This window comes from Fundulus heteroclitus, chromosome 7, assembly GCF_011125445.2.
Source record: "Fundulus heteroclitus isolate FHET01 chromosome 7, MU-UCD_Fhet_4.1, whole genome shotgun sequence".
Classification (NCBI taxonomy): Eukaryota; Metazoa; Chordata; class Actinopteri; order Cyprinodontiformes; family Fundulidae; genus Fundulus; species Fundulus heteroclitus.
The window spans coordinates 27,570,026-27,592,577 of NC_046367.1; the positions used below are offsets into that span (position 1 = coordinate 27,570,026).

The 22,552-nt window shown below is 42.4% G+C and overlaps 1 protein-coding gene across 4 annotated transcripts in view; it reads right to left on the reverse strand.

The window, feature by feature from the left end:
- Positions 1 to 1,008: 1,008 nt before the first annotated feature.
- Positions 1,009 to 22,552, reverse strand: part of ttc21b (tetratricopeptide repeat domain 21B) — a 54,933-nt gene continuing 33,389 nt past the window's right edge. For all 4 annotated transcript variants that reach the window (XM_036139393.1, XM_036139394.1, XM_036139391.1 and 1 more), the window contains 26 exons: positions 22,074 to 22,240; positions 21,852 to 21,974; positions 21,271 to 21,428; positions 20,641 to 20,725; positions 20,410 to 20,508; positions 19,171 to 19,366; positions 18,976 to 19,073; positions 18,540 to 18,740; positions 18,244 to 18,373; positions 17,241 to 17,398; positions 16,877 to 17,101; positions 16,533 to 16,771; positions 16,128 to 16,200; positions 7,722 to 7,832; positions 7,504 to 7,642; positions 6,945 to 7,051; positions 6,466 to 6,654; positions 6,108 to 6,218; positions 5,933 to 6,014; positions 5,704 to 5,854; positions 5,470 to 5,631; positions 2,202 to 2,397; positions 1,732 to 1,956; positions 1,493 to 1,613; positions 1,333 to 1,400; positions 1,009 to 1,250 (listed from right to left, as the gene is read on the reverse strand). In XM_036139393.1, the coding sequence (XP_035995286.1) occupies positions 1,173 to 1,250; positions 1,333 to 1,400; positions 1,493 to 1,613; positions 1,732 to 1,956; positions 2,202 to 2,397; positions 5,470 to 5,631; positions 5,704 to 5,854; positions 5,933 to 6,014; positions 6,108 to 6,218; positions 6,466 to 6,654; positions 6,945 to 7,051; positions 7,504 to 7,642; positions 7,722 to 7,832; positions 16,128 to 16,200; positions 16,533 to 16,771; positions 16,877 to 17,101; positions 17,241 to 17,398; positions 18,244 to 18,373; positions 18,540 to 18,740; positions 18,976 to 19,073; positions 19,171 to 19,366; positions 20,410 to 20,508; positions 20,641 to 20,725; positions 21,271 to 21,428; positions 21,852 to 21,974; positions 22,074 to 22,240 (3,692 nt within the window). In that variant the 3' untranslated portion in view covers positions 1,009 to 1,172. The remainder of the gene's footprint in view (positions 1,251 to 1,332; positions 1,401 to 1,492; positions 1,614 to 1,731; positions 1,957 to 2,201; positions 2,398 to 5,469; positions 5,632 to 5,703; positions 5,855 to 5,932; positions 6,015 to 6,107; positions 6,219 to 6,465; positions 6,655 to 6,944; positions 7,052 to 7,503; positions 7,643 to 7,721; positions 7,833 to 16,127; positions 16,201 to 16,532; positions 16,772 to 16,876; positions 17,102 to 17,240; positions 17,399 to 18,243; positions 18,374 to 18,539; positions 18,741 to 18,975; positions 19,074 to 19,170; positions 19,367 to 20,409; positions 20,509 to 20,640; positions 20,726 to 21,270; positions 21,429 to 21,851; positions 21,975 to 22,073; positions 22,241 to 22,552) is intronic.

The following is a 22,552-nucleotide window of genomic DNA, read 5'->3' on the forward strand; positions in this document are numbered from 1 at the left end:
CAGCTTATTTACAGCTTAGAGGAAGCAGTTAGATGAGCACGTCAGGAAGGTCAGCAGTGTCCTAGGATGTCCCCTTGATCAATGCAGGTGGTGGGAGACAGAAGGACTCTGGGAAAAATAACATCAGTGTTACACTGTCTCCCACCCCATCCATGAGGCTGTTGCAGAGTGGGGGGGGAGCTCTTTTAGTGACAGACTGCTGCGCCCTAGAAGTACACCCATCCTACCTCCCAGCAGCTGTTAAGCTTTATAACCATCACTGATCCCAACAAAGTCAATAAGTCATTTACATCCCTGCTGTTGTTCGAACAGTTGTTTCCATTTTACGCAGCTAGTCTGTTGTTGTTTTTATGCACAATTGTACAAGCACATCTTGTACATTTTCGGGTGATTTTACAGTTGTACACTTCATTTAAAGCGGCATCGTGTAACTTTTAGCCACTAGGGGCGCTAGATCTGTAATGCCTAGGTTTAGTGCCCCTTAAGGCCACTGGCAAAACAGCACAGTTGCCCAATTAAACAGTCTCCCACTGTGTTTCGGAATCTGATAGCAGAACACTTTGGACCCGCAGACTGAGAAGTCATCGAGTTACTTGTAAAAGAAAAGGTCACATTCACTCCTCTAGAATAAATCCTACCAAAAATATGTCTGATCAAGGGTCCTATCTGTTTTGTTCTTGCCGTAAACTGGAATGGGTCATGTGACCTAGAGCGACGGATCCGACCCTTTCAAGTTATATAGGCAGATTGTGCCAAGTGATGTATGTATATTGACTTGAAAAATAATTTAATATATCTCAAATTAAGGTAATACTTGGGTCACAATTTACACAGTGCTGCTTTAATCTGACCATCCCATTTTCATTAACTGTAAAGTCTTTTGTTTCTCTTGTGGACGTTTTTCCTTACATGTGGTCGATGTACCTTGATTTCCCTACTGTGGGACAATACAGGGTTATTCTATTCTCTCCAGAGCTTTCAGTTTTCAGTCATACACATGCCCCAAAGTCAAGAACCAACTTTTTATTTGCTTAGACAAATCTACAAAGCCATGTTTTTTAGGGTCTTTTCAAAGGTATAGAACAAATAACTACATTTTCATCTTAACAGTAAAACTAACCATCTTTCTCCCTCTCTCTTGCTCTTAGGCACCCGCACATTTACAATAAACTTTATGATCTCAAGCCAGCCCGAGCTTTGTCCAGGATTTCCTTCCTCATTTTTGGATAATCTGGATGAGCAGCAAGAACCTGTGGAAAGAAAAGCAGCTGCATCAAACCGTAAAACCACACCCAAGCTATTAAACCAATCGCTTGTTTTCAGATGCCTCACCTTATGACACACATCTATGGCATCAACGTGCCTCTTTGCTTTCAAGTAGTTAAAAGCAAGCTTGTATCCTAAACGAAAAGCAGACGGTAGATGTTAGAAATGCAACTTTCTCCCGACCCTCTTATGAGCAGAACAGGACATCTGATTCTGCTTCACATACCAATTGCTGGGTTTTTCTGATTTCCATATTTCCAAGCCATTTCGTAGTTGAGAGCTGCATCGCGGTACGCCTGGTCTTTTTCCATTATGTAGCCTTGATACTCATAAGCTTTGCAGCATGACTGGGAAAAAGGTACGCACGTTTTTAGATTATCAGACAAACACGTTTTTTTTGTCTAAGTGTCTGAAGAAGGCTTTATTAATGTCTTACTTAAAGAGTAACAACATGTTCAAGCCCACCTTGTTGTGATTGAGGCATCTTTTCAGAAGGTCCCCGGCCATGTCGTACTTCCCTGAGTGGATGTAAATATCTGCCAGGAGCAGCCAGCTCTTCTCAAACTCGTCGGCGTCAGCAACGTTCCAGTTCATCTTGGCTATGCGTTTGAGCTGGTTCCTGGCTCGGGCAGTCTGTTTCAGCATCATGTATGCCGTTGCCATGGCAAGCAAAGCTGGAACGTGATCTTTCTGAATTCCACAATAAAAGACAGGGGAAGACAAGATGAAGCCTGAAAAACCACGCCACCACTTTACAGAGATCACCTATGAGCTTGTTAATAATTAGACATGGAAAAATCAAGGCCGATATAATATTAAACTAAGCTGCAATCAATAATATTAGGAGACAGTTTGAAAAAAATTTGCAAAGCTCCCAGTGTGGGTATATTTGCACAAGAAGGAATGATGTCGTGCACCATCTGGAGTTTACTTACCTCATTGGTTGCGATCTCTGTGAACACACTAAGGGCTTTCTCTATATTGGCCTTCTGTTTAGTAGACAGCAAGCAGTAGTTCTCCAGGATGCGGAGCTGTACGTGTCCGCCTGGTGTCTGAGGCTTTATCTCCTTGAGAAGCTTCTCTGCGGTTCTCACAGCATCCTGCTCGGACTCTTGCTTTTCTGTGGAGTTGCTGAGGAGACAAAGTGGAGTCATTTTAGCGATGAAATAAAGCCTGTAAACGGTCAGACAGAAACACACATTGTACCACAGACACTGCAAGGCTCCTTAAACAGACTAGACATCTTATATTTTCATATAATTACATAGTTTTAAAACAATTTCCTACTTAAATGATATCAGCAGGTTGTACCAATTGTTCTGCATGAAGCTTTTGGCGTTCAGTAAAAATACCTTAGCAAAGAAATAGGAAGGAAAAAAGTAGCCAAAAAGTTGCTCAAAGAATACAAACTGAAGTAATTAAAATATATGTGACAATACGTTGGTTGTAGGCTAAAGATTGACTGAGTTATTCTAACACATTAATCTCCTTTGATCTAAACCCTGATATTGTAGCTCTTGCAGTATGTTTCGAGTTGTTTTCTTGCAGGAAGATACTTTTCTACTTTAGTATCAAGTCTTTCATACACTTTAAGAGAACCTTCTCCTCCTCTACTGCTCCTCGTTTGTGTGGGGTGCCACAACGTTCCATTTTAGGCCCTCTGCTATGTTGTCACTTGGATCTATTGTAATCCAGGATAATATCAAAATCAATTGCTTTGCGGGTGATTTGCAGATTCATTTAGTTTTAATAGCAGAATCTACAACATTGTCTCATTGACTGCACTTTTGTTTTAAACTGTTGTGACCTGGAGAAGCTATTCATACTTTTATCTGTCCCAGAATCGGATATTGCATCGCTCTATTGCGGCGTCTGTCAGTCGTCCCTTAGTCACTTCCGATTTCTTCAGAACACAGCAGCTCACCTTTTAACTCGCACTCCCAGACGGGAACACATTACGACTGTTTTATTTTCACTACATTGGCTTACCGTCCATTTTGGAATAGATTTTAAACTCCATACATCCATCTTCCAACATGCTTATCCCTGTTGGGGTCGCGAGGGTGCTGATGCCTATCTCCAGCTGTCACTGGGCGAGAGGCGGGGTACACCCTGGACAGGTCCCCAGTCTATCGCAGGGCATAGATTTGAAACTATTTTATGTTTTTAAAGCTCTTAACTGCCTTTATCTATTATTTAGAAGTATTGTGCGTTTCTATTCATACCAGGTCCTTTAGGTCAGACAGACAACATTTACTCACAGACAAGGTACAAACGTTGGGGTGAAGAAGCTTTTTCTGTGGCAACACCTGGACTCTGCAATCAGCTTCCAGTGGATCTCTAATCTATAACTAAACTTAGCCTTTTTAAATAAAAACTAAAAGACTCATTTATTCAGGCGGACGTTTAATTCTTAAAACTGTGGTGGCCCTTTTTTGTTGTATCTACCTAGTTTAATCTATTTGGTTTCAGCTACCTTGTTTTCAACCTGCTTTTATGTTTTCTTTTATGTCCCCGCATGTTTCTCTTGTCAAATATTGATCTTGTTATGCACTTTGGGCTTCGTTGTTGTAGATGTGGAAAAGGCTACAGAAATACAAGACTGAAATAAATGATTGCTTGTTGAAGAGATGGATCCCCACAGGATGATGCTTCCATCACCTTGTTTCACAATGGGGATGGTGTGGTTAGTGCCATGTTAGTTTTTTCAGACATAAATAACCTTTTTGGATAAAGGCCAGAAAGTTTCATTCAGGTCTTCTCTGCCAAGAACTTCCTCTTCCATATGTGTGCTGCATTGCTCGTAGCAAACTGCAAAACACCACTTCTTAAGACCGTCTTTCAACAGTAGCTTTCTCCTTATGGTCCATTTAGGGGAATTAGGGTAAGGTGGGCTTACCACTCTAATAAGTTATCACCTCAGGGAAACAAATTCACACAAACACATGCTCTACACACGTTCACAAACATCTACCCACAATAGCACCCTAATCAACATGGACAAAAGTCAAGCAAATACATGTTCCTTTTTCACTGATGTGACCTCTCTACTTTGATGCCAGATGGAGTTTTGATCAATAAAGTCAGTCATAAAACTAGGATCCCATCTGTAGATATCTTTTTTTGTAGAGTAAAGCCATCTTGACACATGTAGGCAACCAGCTAAAATGCTGAGACAGGGCATGTGAAAAAAAACAAAAACATCCCCGGCTTTGTTGTATTCTTCTGACGTAAAATTCTGAAACTTGTTTTTTCTTTCTCTCTTTATATAAACTTAAGCCCAGAATGTTCAGGTCTAACAATACCTGCAGGCGCATCTCAATAAATTACAATACAATTTAAAATGTATTTATTTTAGTAATTCAGTTCCAAGAGTGAAACTCATATGTAGGTTCATCTCCCCCAAGGTGTGTCTCAGCTGACCTTCGTCCAGCCCGTGTGTCTTTTAAATCAAGATTAAAAAATTTGTTTAGGATTGCCTTCAACTGTTCTAGTTAAACTGTTTTACTGAAACATCATTAGCTCCGCTTTGTAGTCCAACTGTTTTTAATGTTTGCTTTTAGTTTCTATTTTTCCACGTTCTATTTTGTTTCTACATTTTATTCCTACTTGCTTTTATTCAGTTTTATCTTCCTATATTTTATTCATGTAAAGCACTTTGCATCGTCTCTGTACTGAAATGTGCTATACAAATAAATTTGCCTTGCCTTGTCATAAACATCACCCTCAACAATGGGGAGCCACAAAACGCTATTACCAAAAATAAAGCTGGCTGGTTACAGAGTGCTGTATCCAACTACACTAATAGAAAGTTGGCTGGAAGGTAAACTGTCAGACATGTCTGTATAAGCATCAAAAATAACCGCAGCATTGAGAGAATTGTGAAGCATAGCCCACTGAAGCCTTTGGGTGAAATTCACAAGATGTGAACTGCAACTAGAGTCAATAATTCATTCAAAGGAGCCCTGACCAGGTATTAAGTACATATGCAGACATATTTTCCCATAAGTTGACTCTTTTGAACTGAAACTCCTTTTTGGGTTCTCATGAACTGTAAGTCCCGAACATCCAAAATGAAATATTTATAAATGTATGTTCACATTTTTAATCGAATTGCTAAAAATAAATTAACCAGTATATTGCATTCTCATTTACTGCGATGCAGCTCTAGGTTGTCGAGTACTCAGCTGGCGAGAAACTCACCCAATATCACCTTCTAAACTCTCAAACACTTCTCCTCCGATTGTGTCGTTGTCTGGGTTTAGCAAGATTTCAATCATGTTATACACAGCATTCTGACCCCAGTCGGTATCTTTCCGAGCCCTATTGAAGTGCCGCAGAGCATCATTCGCTTCGCCCGTGTACCTGCGCAAAAGGCATAAAGGTTAGACCCGAAGCTAGAAAGAAAAATGTCACCACAAAATTGACCAAACTTACCACAGATAAAGCCCCTTGCAGTAGTTAAAGCCTGGGTCCAATTTCACTCGGGAAGAATGTTTCTCGGCTTTTTCAAGAAAATCTGGGATTTCCTCCAGCTTGCCGGCTCTCCTCCACAAGTCGATGAAATGTGATAGAGTTGGGTAGTTGTCTGGAGAAAACCAGCTTGGTTGCAGTTAGGAAAAATTACTAGTTACTATTTATATATCCGTCAGTGAAAAGTAATTACCTGGTTTGTGTGTCAGGAGTTGCTTACAATGTTTAAATGCCAGATCGTAATCCTGCTTTTTGAAATGAATGTCTGCCATCATCTAGGAAGAACCATATATGGTAAAATATGTATTTATTTGCTTTAGTTTAAAAATAACTTCTGACATCTGTGGTGGCAATGGGACGACACAAACCAGAGTCGCATCTTCATTGACACAGTCATCCTTCAGAATCTCATTGCATTGCATCTGGCAGGCGTCAAACTCGTCCAGAGTGAGGTACAACCGGGCCAGCTCCAGCATGACCTAACAACAGAGATCACAGTCATCTGCATAGCTTTTAGGCCACAGGATTCTGCATATAGCAACACTGAGAAGATAAATCAGATCTTTAGCTTAAAGAAAAACTTCGGCTGTTTGAATCACAGATCGTTTGAGAAACAAATGTGAGGACACTAAAAAAAAAAAAAAAAAAAAAAAAAGCCCATAGCTGCAAAGCACAGCCTGCAGCTGCACTAAGCACACAGAACGGTTTTGACTGAGCTGCACCGACCTTGCGATCAGTCTCACAATACACAAGAGCTTCTTTGTAGAATTTGACCGCTCTCTCATAGCCCCTCTGACTTGTATAGTGTTTGGCGATCTCCGCACAGATCTCTGCAGCAAATTGCTTCTGTGCCGGGACAGCATGGGGCTGCTCCAACTGCATTCGCTTCAGCACTTTAGCGTGGACATCCCGGGCCTATAAAGAGCAAATCACTCAACATCATCAAGGGAAATACATTATAAAATCTATAAATTTTAAGGCATTGTTATGTTAAAAAAAATATGGGTGCATAGGAATGATTTGGACTAATATGAACTGAATTTAGACTGAACTTGAGTCACACCTGTTTTTCTTATAAAATAACATGAGATGACATCTGTTGTAAATATGTGCGCAATAAATAACCTGAATTGGATTAAAACGAATCCTTAAATAGTGAAAAAATATATTGAAGCAACATTTTTTTAATGATTGGCATCACTCACTTTCTGAAGTGAAAGTAAAGCTTCTTCATTCTTTCCTTCTTTAGTTTGGACCTTTGCTAGCAGCAGTAGATAACGACAGTCATCTGAGAGTTCACGCAGCTCAGTCACTGCAAATGCAACGGCAAACAAAAACAAAGCAAATGTCAGGAATCACAGTATGCACATGACGACACAAACCCCAATGTAGGATGTAAGCTATAAAAACATTGTATGGGCACAACTAGGAACAGGCAGCAATTAGGAGCACCTCCTAGTGGTCTAGTGCATGAAGTTCACTTTGATAAATTAAGGAAGAAGATTCAGCAGGTACACATTGGGTTTGGTGCTGGTAAATTAAACTATATTGTTACTTATTATTTTAACCGAACAATTTCTTAAAGCATATTTAGCTGCTTTTCCACCACATATTTGGAATTTATCATGAAAAACAGTTTGATGTCACCTTTTGTGAGACAAGATAAAACATTTCATTTGCATGTTTACATTTGGCAAGTATGTTCATATGTTTTTTTTTTACATGTCTGTGGAGTGCTCTAAATATTTTTGGTATCTTACGCACCTGGCTCATGAGCCAAAGCGTCAAGCAGGACTCTCTCACTGCGCTCGTATTGCTTCATCTTCATCAGAAGCTCAGCCAAGTCGTAGCGTAGGAAGTTCTGTTGCTTACTTTGTATTGCTGCTTCATAGTAAGTAATCGCCTGGAATGATTACAACAGATATGCATCAGCACGGCTGTATCTGTGTGTAAAACATGTGGGTGTATGACACATATCCTACCTCGAAGTAGTAGTGAGTCTTGATCAGCGCTTTCCCCATTTTGCTAGCTAGGGCACCATCTTTGGGGTTTATCTTCAGAGCTTCCTCATAAGCCTCAATGGCCTTATCCGGCTAAAGATAAACACAAACGGATGTAAGTACCGTCACAGTTTATTGCTGGTTTAAGGCTTTTGTAAATATTATAAATAGCTGGGAACAAGTAGTAAACGTGTAATGGGGCGCTACATGCTTTAAAGAACATTCTGCTTAGATGTTTGGATAAAATTACGGTTATTAAAGGCTGGAAAGGTCTACTTACATCCTAGTTTTATCTTGTGTCACAACCTAAACATGTGTCAACATTAAGAGGCCTTTGCTGACCTCATAAACCCATGAAGGTGATGAATCAAGTTCCTTGATTTGTCTGAAACCATCTCTTTTAGTGTAAGACACTTGGCTGCAGGTCTGCTGTGTGTTTTTCCACTCCCAGCAGTTATTAAAGACGCTACTTTCCTTTGTTGAACCACCTGGACTTTGGTGAAGACATTTTATTTTGTGTTAACAAAAAAACAAAAACAAAGTTATTGCATTGCACACTCCGCCACAAATCCGTATTGTGGCTGGTGGAAGAGTTTGTGTTGCAGGAGGTCGGACAGGCGAGGCCAAGCTGACCAGAGGCTTTAACCTGGCAGTACGATTCAACATCACCACAGTGGGACCGAAGTCCGGAGTTCACGGCAGCAGATCAACGAATGCTACCGCCCCACGGCTGAGAGCAGAGCACCTCAGCCATGCCGCGGTGCATTTAAAGATAATAAACTTACGGGTAACGACAGCGTTGTGGTCGCCCCCCTCAGTGTTGGTACAGATGTTTTTTAAATCAGCTTGTGCGAAAACCCTGATATGAAATTACATCAGTATATTGGCTGAACGTATGAACATAGCATGTGTGACAACGATCTAGAGACCGCAAAAAAATCTCTAATTTTATTTTTAATTGTTAGTTGTTATATATTTGTTTAAAAAAAGATGCTACATGTCAATGTTGCCTCTTTGGGGACTAAAACAACTTATTTGAAGTTTATTAATGATTTAACCACCTTGCCATTTTTACATTCTAAAATATTTTATTTTTGGTTTAAAGAAATGCGTCTGTTTTGTTATGAGTGGAAAAATATCATTAAGCTAATTTTCAGAAGTTAAATATGTTTTACTTTTGGCTGTCAATGCAGATTCCTAAGGTGTTTCTATTTTGGTCATGTTCACGCGAGATCGCGTTGTTGAAAAATGTCCTATGACTTGACCCGTAGTTAGGAAGTAAGCGCTCAACTCACGTATTTCGGCGATTTGTTTTAGATTCATGCATATCCTATCGCATCTCTCAGCATCTTGTGTCTGGCAAAGCATCGTCGGTATGTATACTTGGTTTTTGAGATTGTGTGGAGATATTTATTATTTTTTCGAAGTCATTTTTATGTTTGAAGAGCCTTTATCCATGTGTGGTCGAGGTTGAATAGCATGGCGCTGATTCGTCTTGCTGTTTGTATGTTGCACTTTCACCTTTTCTCTAACTCCAATAAACCTGTGGAACGAACTAGAACGAATCTTCAGAGTCTTGGTGTGGGGAAAAAGTTTAGCTGGCCGTCAGGATATTAATAGACATATCGAGGACGGCACAGTGAAACGACGGCTATCAAGCAAACAAGATAAATCGGAGCGAGTTGGAAGCTAGCCGACATGTCGTCGCCACGCTCAACGGACCATTCTCTACGGCCAAGCGCTACTGGAGCAGCGCGCGCCACGGAGCTACAAGCTACAGGGGAGAGTTCGCATAGAAGTACAGCAACAAAGGAGATCCCACACAGCGCATCGTTAAGGACACGCTCAGAGGTATGCTGTTCAGTGAGATCCAGCTCATCTTCAGCTGAGTCTGCAGCAGTCAGAGCTAGGGCTAGAGCCGAAGCAGCAAAGGCACGCCTATGCTTTGCTGAAGAGGAAGCTAATCTGAGGCTACAACAAGCTAAGTTGGAAGTGTCTATACAAATGCTAAAACATAAAAAAGAGGCTGCAGCAGCCGTTGCCGAAGCAGATACACTTGAAGCTGCTGCTGATGCAAAAAGTGAGAGACATAGTTGTGACCTGAACATAGACTCTGTTCCTTTAGAAGCCTCACAACGCACAAAGCAGTATGTGCTTGATCAACTAAAAGAAAGGGATTCAGAATTTGAGTCATGTAAAAGTGGTGACATGCAAGCAAAGACAGGGCCGGTTCCTAATCATAACGTGTCACCTCCTCCATTAAAGCCTGAAGTCAGTCCCAGTGCTTCTCCTACACACCACTTCAGACCACAAAACCACCTCACCCAGCCTCCTCCTGCACGCCATGCCATACTGCCAGACTTCCATGATGGCAGCTCACACATAAATGACTTTGTCAGGTATCTAGCCCGCCGTGAGCTTGTAGCTACAGGCTTGCTTCAATTCAATGACAAACCCCAAAACTACAGAGCATGGAGGCGTTCCTTTTTGACTACCATCAGCGGCTTAAACCTGACACCGAGTGAGGAGATGGATCTTCTGCTAAAGTGGCTCGGGAAGGAGTCAGCAGAGCATATTGAGCAGATAAGAGCAATACACATCAACCGGCCAGAAGCAGGACTGGCCATGGCATGGGAAAGGCTCGAGCTAACATATGGCTCAGCTGAAGCAATAGAAAATGCTCTGTTCAAACGCATTGACAGTTTTCCAAAAATAATAAACCGAGATGGACCTAAGCTGACAAAGCTGGGTGATCTACTGATGGAACTGCAGGCCGCCAAGGCTGAAGGAGACTTACCAGGCCTGGCTTTCCTTGACACGGCGAGAGGCGTCAACCCAATTGTACAGAAACTCCCGTCTCGTCTCCAGGACAAGTGGGTGATAGCTGGTGCAGCCTACAAGAGTCAAAACAAGGTAAACTATCCTCCCTTTGGTTTCTTTGTCGATTTTGTCAGCCAGCAGGCTCGCATTGCAAATGATCCAAGCTTCAGCCTCATCGGCAATCCAGACACGGCCCCCAGGACAGAGAAGACAGCATGGAAGCCGAACAGACAGCGGGAAGTCTCCGTCCACAAGACAGAGGTGTCACCCAGAGCCACGTCTGACACGGGTGAGCCTCCAACAAAATCCGACGACAGCGACAAACTGTGTCTGTTGCATAAAAAGCCCCATCCTCTCCGTAAGTGTCGAGCATTCAGGGAGAAGACCATTGATGAGCGCAAAACACTCCTCAAAGAAAACAATGTGTGCTTTAAATGTCTTTCTTCCTCGTCTCACATAGCAAAGAACTGCAGACTCAATGTCCAGTGTTTGGAATGTAAGAGCGATAGGCACAACACAGCGCTTCACCCCGGGCCCGCACCCTGGCAGCAGGAGGCTGGCCCTGCTTCTGAGCACGGCGGGGAGGAAGATGCAGCTTCATCGCAGTCTCAGATCACCAACAAATGCACGAAAGTCTGTGGAGGCGAACTCACAGACCGCTCCTGCTCAAAAATATGCCTCATCAAAGTGTTCCCAACTGGCCACAGAGAAAAAGCTGTAAAATTGTATGCGATCATGGACGAGCAGAGCAACAGGTCGCTGGTTCGCTCACAGTTCTTCGACATGTTCAACGACCAAAGTCCAAGCGCACCGTACACACTGAGAACATGTGCTGGAGTGAAGCAATCAGCAGGTAGGAGGGCCAGTGGCTATGAAGTGGAGTCTCTGGATGGAACTGTTTGCGTCCCGTTGCCAAGCCTCATAGAATGTAACGACATACCGAACAACAGAGAAGAGATTCCAACCCCTGAAGTAGCTCTTCATCATGATCATCTAAGGTCAGTAGCACACCTCATCCCAGACATTGACCCGCAAGCTCCTATTATGCTTCTCTTAGGACGGGACATTATCAGAGTGCATAAAGTCCGCAAACAGGTGAATGGCCCTCACAACCTGCCTTACGCGCAGAAGTTAGACCTGGGGTGGGTCATTGTTGGAAATGTGTGCCTAGGTAATGTTCACAAGCCACTGACAATTAGCACATTCCACACAAACACCACAGAGCTGCGGCGGCCCACTCTCTTTGATACGTGCCCCAACGTGTTCCACGTGAAGGAGAGGTTCAGCGACACCCAGGCCACCAGCGAACCTCCAGCGTATCCTGAGGACCAGCCTACCTGTGAAACCAACCACCTTGGATGCACGGTGTTCAAGCGGACCAGGGATGACAACCAGGTAGCTCCCTCCATTCAAGATTCATTGTTCATGGAGATAATGGATGGAGGTCTGCAAAAAGACTCAAACAACAGTTGGGTGGCACCATTACCTTTCAAGAGCCCACGCCCACGGCTCCCTGACAACAGGCCACAGGCGCTGAGGCGTCTCATGTCTCTCAAGCGTAACTTTGAGAAAAAGCCTGGGATGAGAGACCACTTTCTTGCCTTCATGGACAACATGTTTCGGAACGGTCATGCAGAGTTAGCCCCCCCCGCTCAGCCCGGGTGAAGAAAAGTGGTACTTACCAACGTTCGGGGTGTATCATCCAAAGAAACCTAAAAAAATCCGTGTTGTGTTCGATTCCAGTGCCCAATACGACGGCATGTCACTCAACAACGTGCTGTTAACGGGACCTGACCTGAATAACACACTTCAGGGAGTGCTGATCCGGTTCAGAAGAGAGGCCATCGCCATCACAGCCGACATAGAGCAGATGTTCTATTGCTTCCGGGTAAGAGAAAAAGACCGTAACTTCTTGCGTTTTCTCTGGTTCCAGAACAACGACCTCTCCAAAGCCATCGTGGATTACCGCATGAACGTCCACATTTTCGGCAACAGCCCTTCACCTGCAGTGGCTATTCACGGTCTACACAAGTCGGTCCAAGGCAACGAGTTCCATGTCGACCCAGATGTGCAGCACTTCGTGTTGCACGACTTCTATGTCGATGATGGACTGAAGTCCCTACCCACGGTTCAAGCTGCTATCAGCCTGCTAAAAAGGACACAGGATGTGCTCTCCAAGTCAAATCTGAGACTTCACAAGATTGCAGCGAACAACAACGAGGTCATGGACGCCTTTCCATCCAGTGACCACGCGAGTGACCTCAAAGACCTTGACCTCGCGCAGACGAGCTGCCATTGCAGCGCAGCCTCGGGCTTGACTGGAATCTCAAGACAGACTGTTTCCTTTTTAATGTCTCCAGCGCAGCCAAGCCCTACACCCGGCGCGGTGTTTTGTCTACAATCAATAGCCTCTACGACCCACTTGGATTCGTCGCTCCCGTCACGGTCCAAGGCAAGGCTATCCTGCGAGAGCTCACAGCGGAGAACGGTGACTGGGACACGCCCTTACCTTCAGCCATGGAAGATGCCTGGACGTCATGGAGAGCCTCTCTGTCCGAGCTCGCTGAGCTTCCCATCCCAAGGCGCTACACAGAAGCTTCACCATCAGCAGCGGTAAGAAGAGAACTGTGTGTGTTTTGTGATGCGTCAGTCAAGGCTATCGGTGCTGTGTGCTACCTGAAAGTGACAGACAGTAATGGCAACAACCAGGTTGGATTTGTAATGGGCAAAGCCAAGCTGGCCCCCCGTCCTGAACACACAGTGCCAAGACTCGAATTCTGTGCAGCAGTGCTTGCTGTCGAGTTAGCAGACCTGGTCTCTGCAGAACTAGATCTACAGCTTGATGATGTAACCTACTACTCGGACAGTAAAGTAGTCCTGGGCTATATTTGCAATGAGACCAGGCGCTTTTATGTCTATGTCAGCAACCGGGTGTTACGCATTCGAAGATCCAGCCGACCAGACCAGTGGCGCTATGTACCAACAGACCTGAACCCTGCGGATCACGCAACACGTTCCATCCCTGCTGGCCAACTGAAACACACCAATTGGTTGAGTGGGCCCAAATTTCTCTCCAAGCCGGAGCCCAGCATTTCTGACAGCACTTATGACCTTGTTGACCCGAGCACAGACCCAGACATCCGCCCTCTGGTGTCTGCCTTAAGCACTACAGCCTCAAACAAACAACTGGATTCACAACGCTTTGCCAAGTTCTCTACCTGGAAGTCATTAACTCGTGCAGTCACTCGCCTCGTTCACATAGCCTGTCATTTCAAGACAGCTCACAGAGAGAACGGAGCATGCAAGGGCTGGCATTACTGCAAAGCTGAAACAGTTGAGGAATCAGAGAAAGCATCGGCTGTGATCATCCAAGCAGTTCAACAGGAAGTTTATAGCCAGGAGATAAAGTGCATTCAAAAACAGGAAAAGATGCCAAAATCAAGCCCTCTTAGAAATCTGGACCCGTTCATTGACACACACGGGCTTCTCAGAGTTGGAGGCCGCCTTCGTCATTGAAATCTCGATCAGAGCGAAAAGACTCCCCTGATTATCCCCGGCCAACACCACATCGCCACCTTGCTCATTAGACACTACCACGAGCAAATCCATCATCAAGGCCGTCACTTCACAGAGGGGGCGGTCCGTTCAGCTGGCCTTTGGATAGTTGTAGGGAAGAAAAGAGTAAGCAGCATCATCCACCAATGCATGACGTGCAGAAGGCTCAGAGCTCCACTCAGCATCCAGAAGATGGCAAACCTGCCCGCCGATCGTCTTTCGACAGACCCGCCGTTCTCCAGCGTGGGTCTTGATGTGTTCGGTCCATGGAACGTCTCCTCACGCCGGACCAGAGGCGGCTTTGCTCAAAGTAAAAGGTGGGCAGTGATCTTTACGTGCATGAGCATAAGAGCTGTGCACATTGAAGTCATAGAGTCCCTCGACATCTCTAGCTTCATCAATGCGCTACGGCGCTTCCTTTCAGTACGTGGGCTGGTCAAACATATTCGTTCTGACCGCGGTACCAACTTTATTGGCGCCTGTAAGGAACTGAAGATGACCTTGAACATTGACAGCATTGCCGTAAAGACCTATCTCTCAGACAAGGGCTGCACCTGGTCTTTTAATCCTCCACATGCATCCCATTGGGGTGGATCGTGGGAGAGAATGATAGGGCTGGCGAGGAGAATTCTGGATGCAATGTTCCTCCGGCTGAAAGACAATCTCACCCATGAAGTGCTGGTGACCTTTATGGCAGAAGTCGCAGCGATCATCAACGCCAGGCCACTTGTTCCAGTGACAATGGACCCAGATGACTCGTTCATACTCACGCCTGCTGCTCTTCTCACACAAAAGGCAAACTTCGTGCCTGCTCCTGCTGGTGAGTTTGGAGTTGCAGACCTCTACAAATCCCAGTGGCGGCAGGTTCAGCACCTGTCTAACACCTTCTGGGACCGCTGGAGGAAACAATTCCTCCCAACACTGCAGGCCCGCAAGAGATGGCAGTCCGCTCAGCCAAACATTCAGCCTGGAAGCGTTGTTTTCCTTAAGAACAGCCAAGCACCTAGGAATGAATGGCCTCTTGGACTGATTACACAGGCCTTCCCTAGCAAAGATGGAAAAGTGCGCCAGGTTGAGGTGAAGATCATCAAGCCAGGTGGGACTAGCCTCTTTCTCAGGTCAGTCAATGAAATAGTTCTACTTCTACCTCCAGAGGCACAGTAAATGGACTGTGGATGGTCTGTGGGTGACGTGTGACCACGTCAGGCGGGGAGTGTTTTGTTATGAGTGGAAAAATATCATTAAGCTAATTTTCAGAAGTTAAATATGTTTTACTTTTGGCTGTCAATGCAGATTCCTAAGGTGTTTCTATTTTGGTCATGTTCACGCGAGATCGCGTTGTTGAAAAATGTCCTATGACTTGACCCGTAGTTAGGAAGTAAGCGCTCAACTCACGTATTTCGGCGATTTGTTTTAGATTCATGCATATCCTATCGCATCTCTCAGCATCTTGTGTCTGGCAAAGCATCGTCGGTATGTATACTTGGTTTTTGAGATTGTGTGGAGATATTTATTATTTTTTCGAAGTCATTTTTATGTTTGAAGAGCCTTTATCCATGTGTGGTCGAGGTTGAATAGCATGGCGCTGATTCGTCTTGCTGTTTGTATGTTGCACTTTCACCTTTTCTCTAACTCCAATAAACCTGTGGAACGAACTAGAACGAATCTTCAGAGTCTTGGTGTGGGGAAAAAGTTTAGCTGGCCGTCAGGATATTAATAGACATATCGAGGACGGCACAGCGTCATAGATTTAGATGCTCTGAATGCATGGTACTAAATTAACAGGCTATTTATTGCAATCCACATAGTAAGGTAATATTGCAATATATTGTGTAGCCCAACTTCCTTAACAGGAAAGGACAAAAGTAATCTACAATGCGGGGTTCATGGTTGTGTGTTTAATGCGGCGATACAATCTGAAACAGGTTTAGGATTGACAAAATGCAAACAAAATAAGAGAGCAATTGATTAAAAAATATTGTTAGATGAAAAGGAAATAGGTAATGTACAAACCTCCAGAATGTTCATGTAGGCATCACCGAGTAAAAGATATGTGTGAGGACTAGGAACCTTCGCCACCATTTCTCTGTGGGAAAACACATCGCATATGATGCTTTTGCTATTTTGACAGGTCTCTGTATTGTGTGTGTGTGTGAGATGCTCATACACTAGTAAGTCCAAGCAGTCAATAAGAAATGTTATCATATCATTTCTGCGACATAGATAGTTCATACTTATTTTATTTACCATCTTTTTGTCATAAAGAAGTACACAAACTCCAGGAACTGTGTTGCTTTATTCTTTTAACCATTCAGATTTTGCTGTTCACTCATTCTTTCATTTTTATATTATTTTAAATTTCAGATGGGTCCCCCCCCCCCCCCCCCCCCATCGTTTGACTCAAAATGCAGCTCTCACCTGTAGCAGCTTTCGTAAAGTCGTTTTTCTCTTCTGTGTTTTAAATATATGTCTGCCATTTTCTCCTTAGCTGAGATGTAATAGGGCTGCTCGGGCGTGATGTTTCTCAGCATGCTCAGCGCCAGCTCCGTGTCACCGCGGTGCAGGGCCAGGTCCGCGTTAGCAATAGTGACACGCGGCTCCTCGGGAGTTCCAGAGAACTCGTTGATGGCGTCCTGCATCACCTTTGCTGCTTCATGCTGTAATATAAAATCCGTTGATGCGCTAACAACTCTCTCCTTAAAGGCCGGAAATGGTGAGAGTCCAAATAAAACGGTCATGTAGACAAAAGCTCTCCCTCCTACCTGTTCTCCATTGAGCCACAGAGCCTCAGCAAGCTCCAAGAAGAGAGACACACAGTCAGTTGAGCTCAGCTCGGTCTTCTTGTGCTTAGACATGGATGAGGCTCCAGCTCTACGGACACCTGGAAGAGTCATGGCTATCTGCAGTGTCTGAATAGCCTCCCCAAGCTCACCGGTTTTCTTCTTAGCCTGAGCTTTGATAAGGTGGTACAAAGGGTGATCTTGTATCTAGAATGCACAACATGGCATGAACCCTTTGGATGCTTAATATATGATATGAGCAGTGTAATAAAACCCTCTTGTGTCGTTTTAACTATACGTCGTTAGGTAATTTATTTTAAAGAAACTAGCTTTCTTGTGTTTTTACCTCAAAATTTTGGCCTAGGCAGAGTTCAAGCGACTGATTGCAAAGCGTCATGTTGCCCTGCAGCAGGTGGATCTGGGCCAGTAGGAGATGAGCATCAGCAAGAGAGGGGCACTGGTCCAGGCAGTGGTTTAGACTGCTCTTAGCACCATCTATGTCACCTGAAAGAATACAGAAACAATGACATTTGTTTGTAACTAAAGGCAAGAAAATATATCAATAATTAACCTACGGGTGAATCTCAATACATTAATATTCCTTTGACCACTTAATTCATTTCCGTTGTTTAAAAAAAAATTCTCAGTATACAGATTCATTGAATACAGGAGGCTGTATTTCAAAAGTGTTTTTTTTGTTATATTTGTTGATTATCATTTATAGCTAACGAAAAGCAAAATCTCAAAAAATTGGGTAATGTCTTTGCTAAGGAAGCTGGTTGTGCACAGAGTGGCATATCCAATTAAATTATTGAAAAGTAGAGTGGAAAAGACAGAGTAGAAAAAAGGTGCTCAAACAAAGCAAAACCCATTTAAGACGGGGAGACACAAAAGCCGTTGACTGTGGCTTTACCGTGACAGGCCTACAACACAGTCTACATTAATTCAGTCAAGCAAAACAGTGTAACAGTATAAACAATGCAAAAAAAAATAGCAAATCAACAAATCAGGTAGATAAAATACCAAATACTACCTAAACTGTCAGATCTATTTGGGTATCACATTCTGCTTTCGTTTAACCGCCAAAGAGAAAAGATGGGTTTTCATCAATTGTTTAACATGGAGATGCTTTAAGCGTGCTTTTGATATTGTTGTTAAATATTCCAGGTGTTCATTAGATGTAAATCGCAGTTATCGAAATTACTACAAATACATATTTCCGAATACATCAATCTGTGTGTAATGACTCTAAGATTTGCATCCTTGAATTTAGTTTCTTAAATAAGTGAACTTCCAATGCTCTTCTAATCTACTGGGACACACCTGTACATGTCATCTGTATTACTCACCAGATAGGTATCTGACTTTGGCAAGCAGGAACACTGCATGAAGTAGACCTGGCACGATTTTCAACACAGTCTCCAACAATTTGGCACAGTGCTGCAGCTGAGGACAAGGAAACTGGCCAGCAGCGGGAGGCTGAAACAACAATGTTTTTCTAATTAGCTTCAAATATTCTGGGAAAGTGATGTCATATGAGAAAATAGCTAAGGAAATCTGTTTATTAAAAAAAAAACAAAAAAAAAAAAAACAACCTTTTAAGGGCCTACAAAAATCATATCAATAACAATTCCTCCCAGTGAACCTTTGCGGGACAAAGAGCAAGGTACTCTTTGACGATCTCCAACAGGAAGTCCGGGTTCATCCTCTCCAGATACTCGACTCCCAGGGGGAGACCCTGCAGCGAGGAGAAGTGTGTGTCCACTGCATCGTTCAGAAGGTTGGTCACCTCTGCCTGGGGCCGGCGCTTCTTTCCAGCCAGCACAGCCTGTAGGTACAAAATCTCCTGACATAATAAAAAAAAAAAAAAACACAAAGCAGTGAAAAAAAAACTGACAAATAAACATTTAATAAAAAAAAAAACGGCAGAAATGTTTAGATTCAATTTCCATGCAAGATAATTAAAGGGATCTATAAACTACAAGATGAGAACAAATGTTTGCTTAGCTTAATCATATTTCCTTCATAAATCATAAGTGTTTGTTTTAGGATGTTTTAATAAAAATACAGGAAAACATTACCCCTGATTTTCCAATGGAGTGCTCTATCGCTGTGAGGAATTCCAGCTGCTGTTCTGCTTCGTCTAGTTGCCCCTCGATTAACTGGCAGCGAGCTATACCTGGATAGTAAAAAAACAACAAAAAAACCCACCATTGTTTAAATCAAAAGTGTCATAATTAGGGCAGATGGGGGAAAAAACATTTAGAAAACATTACCAATCAGAGCTGAAACACTAGCATTCTCCTTGTTAGCGATGGCGATCATGTACCACTTCATGGCCTCTCTGGTTCTGTCCTGAAGCACCATTTGGTAGCCCAACTCTGAGGCAAAATCTGGGTCCCCGGATGCCATGGAATAAGCCCTGTCCACCATTCGGAAAGTCTGCTCCATCACGTTCTCGTTGCGTCCACACTGTAAGGCATCAAAGTCACAGCAAGGAGTTATTATTTTGTAAAAAGCAAGAAAATGCAACAACAGAGATAGGATGATCCCATTCAAACTCAGAAAACTTTCCAAGTTTAGGTCAGAAAACAAATAGGAACATAAATAAAGAAAAATGTGATCTGATCATTGGAAATCCTAAAACTCTACTTGAAATACTTTATCATCATTACGTTTGATATTCAGTCTTGAAGCCAATTAATTTAGAAATGTCATAAAATGATTTGAAAAGTCTCAGCGGTAACTGATATCACAGACCGTAAATATGTGTAATGCACATATAAGGAGTATTTTCAAAGATATAGACTCCAATTTTATTTTTATTGCTGTAACATCAGTTTAGAGTTCTATTCACACTTAAAGGCATTTTGGTTGCACATAAAAAGTTGTTTCCACAGACCTTGTAAATGTACTAACATGGAAATTAAATGTTCACTTCCTACATTTAGTTGATTAAAGAAATATAGGTTATTTTTAACCATGAGGTCCTTTTGGATAGTGTTGTTATATTGGACTGCATTACAATTAAAAAAATCTTCATTATCAGAAATATTTCACACTATAATTAGATTTTCCCAGTGTTACCCAAACCATAAAATTCTGACATCTTCTAATAGACGACTTTATAACTGAACAAACTGCATTGGACTAGACTATAAAGCAAATGTAACTTTTAAAATATTAATTTGCTTTAAACCAAACGTTCACCCAGTCCCTCCCAAACTGACAAATAGATAATGGATCACTTGGAACACTTGTAAATTTAGATCCTGTTCTTTAAAACACCAGAACTTTCAATTCACACGAAAGGTAAAAATCCAGTTTGGAGATTAAAACTTATATCATCCAAAACAAAAATCTATGGACCACATGACTGCGTTTAGGGCCTCGCAAACTCACACACTAAATACTTCATCAACTGAGATGATTATAAAACGTAAAAGGCATGGTTTAGAGAAAGACCTCCTGCATAGAAGTGAGAAGGAAGGAGGATTATTAAAAGCAGGTCTTACAACACGGGTGAAGGCGACAGACATCTTGTAGTAAAGCTCGGGGTTGTTTGGTTCCAGTAGTTCTAAGCTGCTGACGAGGTTTGAAAGTTGCTTTACTGCCTGTCGGGGTAGGATAAAAACAAGTTTATACAAAATAAATGAATATATTGCCATGGTTTCCTCTATTAGCTCATTAAATCATATTAATATCCAACCATTAACTGAAGTAAGGCGACAACGTGTCGCATTTACCTCGAGAATATCTCCATCTCTGCATAAAGAGTGCAGAGCCAGCATCCGTAGTGCCTCCAGGTCATTTTTATCATTCTGTAAAAGCCTGAAACGTGACACCGGGTAGTGTTAATAAAAGTCAATCTTCAACACTCATAAGATAGGATTCCTTTTATTGACAGTAATAGAATATTTGATACTGCTGCTCTACTGGGTTAGGCTGCCAGACAAACACCATTAAAACGGAGAGGAACTGAGAAGGCAGCCGAAGAATGTCAGGATTACTGTTAGCCGCTGGCCCCACCATCTCCTTCTACCGATTAGAGTGAGGCTACTATTTTAACAAACATGCTAGGGCTGTCTGGCTTTGGCTATAATCCAAAGAGTCAAGCACAAAGAAAAACGTGGTTGTTTTTACTGGTTAGAGAAATCACTTTCAATTTTTTGATTTTTTTTTTTTTTCTTTACTTTATTTTCTACAAGCCTGGTGCAGATGATAAGCGTTTCTGCCTTATTTGATCTCTCTTATAATATTGTTATTCTGCTTCTTTAAATCTCGACGTTCAGGTTTAAACAGGTTAAACTGAGCTGTGCAAAATGGAAGCCCGAGTATTACTTGGAAAATAGCCCACAAGACATCTTATTATTTACCTGTGAGCAGTATCGATGGTTAGGTCCCAGTCTTGAAGGTTTAGGAACAGTTTCATTTTCTTTATGAAAGCTGGTATGAACCCGGAGAAACTCACAATGACTTGGTTAACCACCTCTAACGCTTGAGAGTAGTTCTGGCGACATTCATAGTACTGTGCCTACATGACAAGAGAATGATCTGTGAAAAGGTGACCTTAATATAATACACGCTGAGGTATTATAACACACTGTTTGAAGATGTTTAAATGTCTTATCACAGTGTCACTTATCATGTGTGACACAATATTAATTGTTATATATTAATATTATTAATATTAGAGTAATTAAAATGCTTTGCAGTCTAAGGAAACAACAAGATCTGAACGAATTTAATAAATACAGCTTGCTTGAAATGCATATAAATATTCAACAAACTACTAATTATTAGTGGAAATATGTGTACCCTCAGAACTACTACAAAGCTTACATGCTCACAGTTTTTTCAATGCAACATTGTGAGTCAATTAAACATTATAATTGTAAAATGTGGAAATATCACACATTATAACATTTGCAATTTGGGAAAATAAAGGTATTAGTACCTTTCCCATGAGAGCAAAAACATCCACTCTCTCTTTCAGGCCCTCGTCAAAGTACTTCCCAGCCTTCCTGACATAGGTGTCTTTCTCTGACGTGACATCTATCCAGGCTTTCAGGATTATGCCCTATAAAAAAAAGAACAGCCCAAATTTCACCAACAAATGACACAAGATATGTTTTTTTTTTCATTCTGTGCAAACACATAGAAAATAACAAATTCTCACTTCTCTTGAGCCGTTGGAGAGTTTGATCATCCTCTCTGTGTACTCTCTTGCTCTATCATTGCGGCCTAGCAGCCAAAGAAAGGTTCCAGCGTGGTACAGGCTCTTGGGTGGCGCACTTTTTCGATCCTCTTTAACCTTAGCATCAAGCTGTTGAATAATGTCTTTGTCTGTGAATACAGAGAAACGTCTAGTATTGCCGACATATAGTACATATACAATTAATAAACAGACACGCGTGTAATTTATCCTCAGTACAGATGCAACTGTTTAGCAAAGCCCTCAGAGGTTTGTTGGAGAGCAAATATCATAGGGACCAAGGAACACAGCAGACAGGTCAGGACGACATTGCGTGTACGTTTATTAGCACAAAATTATCATAAGTGTTGAACTCAACTCAAGGTGCTGGTGCATGGAGATGTAGAGATACACAATTTATCTATAGGACAAACTATTAATGGAACGGCCCAGTCAACATCTTT